Here is a 7,464-nt window from a genome sequence, read left to right on the forward strand (position 1 = left end):
AACCCTTCTACATAGTTTTCTATGTACCTTCATGAAACATGACATATGATTCCTCAATTCAAGCTTTAGATAGTATTATCTTTGCCTTGATATTGTCTGCATGGATCTCCTATCATATGAGCTTCTATGGTTTTAGGACCCAAGGCATCATAGATTTTAGACTATCGTCTATATCTATGAATGTTTTGGTCAAAGTATATGTTGGTACGGTCACACCGTCGAAGCTTCACTTCAGGTGGATCAGAGTTTGGCTCTGAAAAGATTTATGGGTTTATTGGGGTAATAACATTCAACTTGAGATAGGATGAGCTATAATAGATCCTTTCCTCTGAAATATATCATCCTTCTTGATCTATCATTGGGCACAATTCTATGAGCTAGTATGTAGACCTTTCAAACATTGGTCAATCTTTTTTGTACAGTTTTCATTTTTTGTGTACATAGTGTGCACATGAATTATGTGTGCCATACAATGTTAACATGATTCTCTTTGATGTGTCCCTTAGACCTGTGAATGATTTCACACTAGTGGCAGTGGATGCAGAATCACTTGCAAACCTAACATTATTTTCGACCTTCTTGGTGACAACTGGACACTTTGACCAAATTCACGCAAGAATTTATTGTTCAGAGGATCAATTTTAAGCTTTTCACGTGCTTATGCATCTTCATGCAAATTTTGACTTTGTTGTGATTTTACTGGTGCTTCTAATGGTAATGTTGGAACATTTGACTGCATCAAAAATGACAGAGTTAGATGAATTTACATTGAAATCCGTATTTCTAGTTTGCTCCATGCTTCGCTTTGCAGTTGTCGTATCCCTGTTGTCTGAATTTCTTGGAGAATCCTCTGGAAAATGTCCACCTTTTCTTCCATTACCTGAGCAATACACCATGACTGGTGGTATTTCAATCGGTTCTGTCATCTCAGCTCTTTCTGAGAAGTTTATGCCTCTGTGTTGTTGACACCCTCTTTAAGAACACTGAGCATCAGGCTATAGACTGCTCCATCTTGACCTTTATATTTTCATTGACCTGGTTCTCCAATTAGACTTGCTTCTATTGGTGGATTTGTTGGATCTTCCATTTTTGGTTATCAACTATAAATTTGACCATTGTAATCCAAATATAATGATCCTGATTGCATATGTACCAACTGATTTTTGCGTCGGAGATGGAATTTTACTGCTGCTCGCTACAAACACCGACATGTTGTTGAAGTGCACTCTAAGCACTCGTAAAATTTTATCGGGGCTCATGTCAAAGAAAAATTTTTATTCTTTATTTTTCAAATACCCGAAAATGCCGAAATTAGGTCAAAATTAGTCGAAAACGTTTAGAATCATACAAAAATCCCAAAAAATTCCATAGACCTCAAAAAATCATCGGCAATCACATTCGAACACTTTCAACATGTACAAGCACACAAAAAATAGCAGTTTTTGCTCGCCATTTACGACAAAATCAGTGAGTCGATCCTCAAAAATAGCAAAATGCACAAAACTCGACAAATGAGGACACAAGAGCGCTCTAAATCATGCCATAATTACGCACATAGAACAACTCATCACGACCACAAGATATCAAATTTTGATGAAATTAATTAAAATTAATGCAAAATTTGTAAAGATTATACGAAATATATCTATAAAATTTCTAAAATTTCTCCACACATAGAGGAATGGTGCAGCCCAATCAAAACTTAAAAATCACATCAATTCAATTTTCAATTAATTTTGTCAACAAAAACCAAAACTGGGCAATTAAAGTAGCAATTGTAGGTCAAAATTTGACGCAATTCGAGTGTGTAAATCCCTGTTTTGAGGTCGAAAATGCAACAATTAACCATAACAAACATCAAATTTGCAATCAAACATCATATTAATCATGCACATTAATAACTTTTTAGACGCACACACAATGACTAGATTTTTAGGATCAATTGTTGGAATGGGCTTTGAAACTGCACGAATTGGTCCTCGAGGAGGGTGTAAACCCTACATATCATGTGCATTCAAGGGCTATTTTAGAAACCCTTAATTTGTAGATTTTTTATGAATAAAACAAAAGTCACAAATGTGCAACATATAACAAAAAGGGATATATGTTAATGGATGAGCATTGACTGTATATTAACATACAACTCCTCATACACCTTTCCAGATGGAGTTGTTGAGAGTCCATGAATCTCACGATGTTATTTCATGCTAAGTTATCATATGGATTTAAAATTAAACCATAAAAATTGTAGTTCATATACTCAATAGATCAAGTGTGAAGTCTTCAAATGACTATGTTCTAGTGTAAGCCTAGAATGATCCCAAACCTTCATACGATCATTTGAGATGTCTTTGATTGTAAAGCCTTTGTGTATGTGCCAAAGAAGCTTAGAAAAAAGGTTGAAATAAATTCTCAAAAGCATGATATCCTTGGCTATGGAGAAGATAGCGATCATTTCTGGAACCCAATTTCTCATAAAGTACTCCATAGTAGTGATGCCATATTTAATGAGAAGAACATCTAAAAATCCTTCACAAGTGATTAAGATGAGGAAGGTTATGTTTCAAAATGTTATGCCACTTGTCCAAGAAAATACAAAAGGTTATTTATGTATCACGTGGTGAAGAAAATGTAGAGTGATGCTCCTTATAGCTCTGACCATGTGACAAGCAATGGTAGTTCATCGAGTAGTGTTGAAACGCCAGTGGGATAGTTGATTCCTCGTGCAAAACTTGCTACATTGAAAGGTCAACCAGATCGTTTCTAGGCACCTAAACAATACGCTAGTGGGATAGTTGATTCCTCGTGCAAAACTTGCTACATTGAAAGGTCAACCAGAGTTTCTAGGCCACCTAAACAATTCGCATTAAGCCTAGATTACATTGTTGATGGATTATGGTGAGCTCTTTTACTATGGTGACGCTATGTTATGTGATGACAAGCTTAAAAGGACAATGCTATGAAGCCAAAGATGGATTCTTCACAAAAGAATGAGCCTTGAGACTTGAGTACCTTTGTCAAAAGGGAAGGATACTTTGCTCCATAAATTGGTCTACAAATTGAAAATAATGGAAAGCCGAAGAACAAGGATAGATTGGTTGCCATATGTTTCAAGCATTGGGGATTAGATTTGAGGTCTTTTTACCAGCTGTACCTTACAAATATTACTTTCTTTGATTACCAAAGAGGACATGGAACTAGTTTAAAGACGACATTCTTATGTAATCTTCATGAGGACATTTACATGCAAGAGTTAGAGGATTTCATTGAGAAGGATAAAGAAAAGTCAATATGTAAGCTTAAGAGAAGCCTATATATGGTTTGATACGACCACCAAGAGAATGGTATTATAAGTTTGATGCTTTTATGGAGTCTCAAATGTACAGACAAAACGAGATTGATCATTGCCTCTATACAACAAAAGCTACAATTGATAGGTCTCTTGATTTTGTCCTTCATGTCAATGGGAAGAGTAGTCTTGAGGTAGATGCGCTTAATGCAAAACTATATGGAAACTATGAAATGAAGCATTTGGAAGAAGTAAACAAAAATTGTTTGTTGCGAGCATATTACAAAAGGGTTAACTTGGATTGATGATCCATCAACTCCTTGAAGAGCAGTCTAAACAAAATCCAATAGACAAATGCAGCAAAAAAAGGGGCGGAGGTCTTACAAGGAAATTTGCCTGCATTCCCAGAACGGTGCTGGTTCACGTTAAGGGGGTAGTATTGTGATACAATGTATGTATGACAAATGCATACGTAGTGAATAACAAGCCCATATCCCAAGCTTAACGGATGCATTTGTGACAAATGCATGCACAGTGAAATACAAGCCCATATCCCAAGCTTAACGGATGTGTATAGACAGCTCAATGTGCCAGTAGCCAAAATTTAGTACACAAAGGACTCATACTTTGTTCCCTTCAGCCGTGTTGAAAGCTCCCTCCAGTTCTCTATTTGACCAGAGAGGGGAAGCGTATGAATCTTGACGTGCTTACTTTGTAGCTCTCTACAATCAACATGCAAGAACTCCTGAACCCTCTTCAGCTCCTGCAAAAAAGCATCAACAATACCCACCTATTGTTATGAATCATCTGCTGCCCACCAGACAGAAAAACCTAAAAACAAGTTGCGAACAACTTACAGCTGGCATATCCACGAGGTCCTCGTAATACACAACCATGTTGCGAGTGCCATTGAACGACAGTAGTGCATCCAGCATTATCTCCTCAATGCGTTTCATGTACGTAATCAGTGATGTTAGATTCACCGTTGGTTTGTATGCCGCTAGTAAACTCGCCTGCAGATTTTATCATTTGAAAATACCAAAATCTGCATAAGCTTTAGTTACAAAGTGAGCCTTATCATGTGCTTGATGCAATGAAAGTCCCTGATGGTGTTTACCTCTTCTTTGGAGTGCACATGGGCACGATGTGTTCCATTAAACTGTTTCTTTTCTCGGTCAAATGTGTTGGCCAGAATGGAGACATAGCGGCGCAGGATGTTTCGACGAAAAAGGAATATGACTGAAACTGAATTTCTGTTTAGATATGCTGCAACTTCCCTTTTATATTCCATCAAACCCTAGTGAAGAGCATCAAATAAATATGGCAGTCAAGGTGGATAGATATGATAAGTACGGTACCAAAAAAATGTTGTGCAGTATGGGTAATCACTACCAATATGAAAAATTCGTTAGGTATTGAATACAGATAGACGTACATGTCTACTTATGCATGCTTGCATACATATAAATGTATGTATACATACATGCATGTATATATCATTCACACATATCTACATGCATGTATACATCATATGTACACCCTAGATACATGCATGTATGTGTATTTGTGTGTGCATATAAATAACAACCAAAATGTAAAGAATTCATTATCGGTATGATATTTATCGTACGGTATGGGAAAACTGATAATTATAGCTGTGCACTTGAGTGAATCAACATGAACCACAAATTGAGGGCATCATGTGACACACTAGGCCCCATAACCTGCTTCACACGGATGCATACCTGGTTGAGCATCCATTTGAGTCCAACTGCAGCTGTGCATTCATTTTTGGATGCGCTACTATCCCAATCAAGACTGTACACAGTGTCCAAAGTCTTCTTGATTGTTGACATGTTCTCCCTCCTCTTCTCTACGGAGAAAATCTCACCATGTGAGCTCACGTTTGGATGGCTGTTTAGTAATGTCTCAAACCAGCCACTCCCTGTCCTTTGCATAGAGAAAATAGCAAACTTTTGGACAGGCGTGCATCTACACTCCTTCCTGTAAATTATGACGAGTGAACATTACCAACGCATAGAATCAACATGTTGCTATTAAACTCTTCTAAGCACATTTCCAATGTCTTCCAGTTATGCATATTTATGATGTGTATGTGCTTTATTGTATGCTTCATGAAGCCAGAGAAGCAATTACAAACAATCGAGATCTGCAAACACTTTTCTACAGGAAACATTAAAGCACTTATACATCTGCATGAAAATTTTCAAATTAATCATAACCTGCACATATTCCTCTACATGAAACAGTAAAGCAGTCATAATTCCTTAGGAGCATAAATATGTTGTGCATGTGCATCATTGCGTGCTTCGTGAAGAAAGAGAAACATTATGAATGATCGTAATCTGTGAATATTCCACCACATGAAACAGTAAAGCAGTCATAACTTTTCATGCTTGCAAGGATGTCCAAGTACTGTCAATGTTTTCTGTCAAAAGGATGAACGTCATACCTATCATATGTTGCAGGCTGAGGATAGTATTGATAATTTGAAACCGAAACATTGCGACTATGACCGGATACCCTTGCTTTGGAAATTGAATAAGCACGCCTAGCTCTGAAGTACGGCATTTGCCTCTCAACACCCGAAACACACATGAACATCCCACATAACCCTAGGAACACCAGCAAAACAAGCTTCCACAAGCAATTTGTGTTTTTGTACAGCCATCTTTGTGATAGATCCTGTAAAAGCACACAGATAATAATTCATTGATACAAATGTTTATTGATCAACCATCATCCTCATCCTCGTGATGAAAAGCAACAGTTTTCCAAGGCATTGATACATATTGATCAACCATCATCCTCATTCTTGTGATGAAAAGCAACAGTTTTCCAAGGCAGACAATAGATAAAAATGGCAGACACGGCTCCAGAGTTTAGCTTGGTTTGGAACATTCCATCCAGAATTTTGAAGGCTTTAATGTGAGTGATTCACCTCACTTGCATATTCCTACATGAATGAAGGGGCCTCATGATCAACATACTCACTGCAAATAAGCTGTTAAAAATCCCCGAGGAAAGATCCTAAGAATGCTATCATCGAAAATTCTGACAACGATCCATGCAGACAAAAAAGGTGAGGCCTGTCTTAAAGAAACCTATTAAAGAGATGATCATGCGAGTTCCCGTTGAGAATTACAAACTAGTATGTCTTTAATTTAATCTCAATTCAAATGCTGTCATCAACTAATATGAAATATTGATGCCAAATAGCTGGTTTGCAATGGGGTTGAAGGTCTGGGATTATAAGGAAACATCCTCAAGTTATGCAAACACCGATTGGATTATCCGTGCATACATGCGGTTGACAGTAGCCTTCGCATTGCCCCACTGTTCCTCAGCTCATTCAATGGAGGCTGTATGCTTAAGGGTAAGTGGCACCTGCCATCCGGGTTTCATGTCTGATACTTCAACGGAGAGACACCTCCCCTCATGAGTGCATGAACGACGTGTACTCTCGTGGAAAAGGGAAAAACTGGCGTAGAGAGAGAAATATACCTTGTAGCAGAGCTTGATATCCAAGAAAGGCGCAGCCTTGGTGGGGAAGTTCTCGAGGACCTGCATTGCCCTTCCTCAGTTGAGATCTCCTTTTAGAGATGGAAGCTCTGTGGTAAAGCAATGCTGCCTGCTCCCGAAATGGAGCAGCCATAGCTAGAGAAAGCGAAAAGAATCGGGAAGCGCGCACGGCACACTTGAAGATGGATGGGTTGTTCAAGAGCGCGCGACTCGCGACTTCACTGCGTGTGCAAGTCAAACGAGAGCTCTTGGAAGTACGCGAGTGTTTTATGTCATCGTGCTCAGCCATGAAAACTTGCCGAGATCCGAGGCAAAGCCCAAAATCAAACATAGGGGTTCGTAATTTGCCTGGTAATGGTAATGTAGTTTTCTGAAATGAGGCCATCGGATTAAGCCACCTAGCTCAGTCCCAGCCCTTCATTAGGATATTAATCCAACGTTGCTCAATTGGCTGAATGACCGCCTACGAGCTACGCATACATTAATTGTCCACTCCATAAAAAGCAAGCAGCATCTGCTTTTTTTATCACTATGTGTCATGAATGCTTTGGGTGTTTTCTGGTGAAAACCAAAGTTGTTTTCTATACCTATTGGGTCCAAGGAAGCTACGATCCAGTTTTACAAACATTGAT

At 38.4% G+C, this 7,464-nt stretch overlaps 1 protein-coding gene across 1 annotated transcript; it reads right to left on the minus strand.

The window, feature by feature from the left end:
• Positions 1-3,444: 3,444 nt before the first annotated feature.
• On the minus strand, positions 3,445-7,180 carry LOC147463870 (uncharacterized). Its single transcript, XM_086529662.1, has 6 exons — positions 6,815-7,180; positions 5,763-5,995; positions 5,035-5,293; positions 4,407-4,586; positions 4,147-4,302; positions 3,445-4,052 (listed from the first exon to the last, which is right to left on the minus strand). Exons 1-6 carry the CDS (start codon positions 6,878-6,880, stop codon positions 3,894-3,896), a joined length of 1,053 nt encoding a protein of 350 aa, XP_086385788.1. The 5' UTR covers positions 6,881-7,180; the 3' UTR covers positions 3,445-3,893.
• Positions 7,181-7,464: the final 284 nt, after the last annotated feature.

The sequence above is a fragment of the Adiantum capillus-veneris genome, chromosome 2 (assembly GCF_014529385.1).
Source record: "Adiantum capillus-veneris isolate H3 chromosome 2, ASM1452938v2, whole genome shotgun sequence".
Taxonomy (NCBI): Eukaryota; Viridiplantae; Streptophyta; class Polypodiopsida; order Polypodiales; family Pteridaceae; genus Adiantum; species Adiantum capillus-veneris.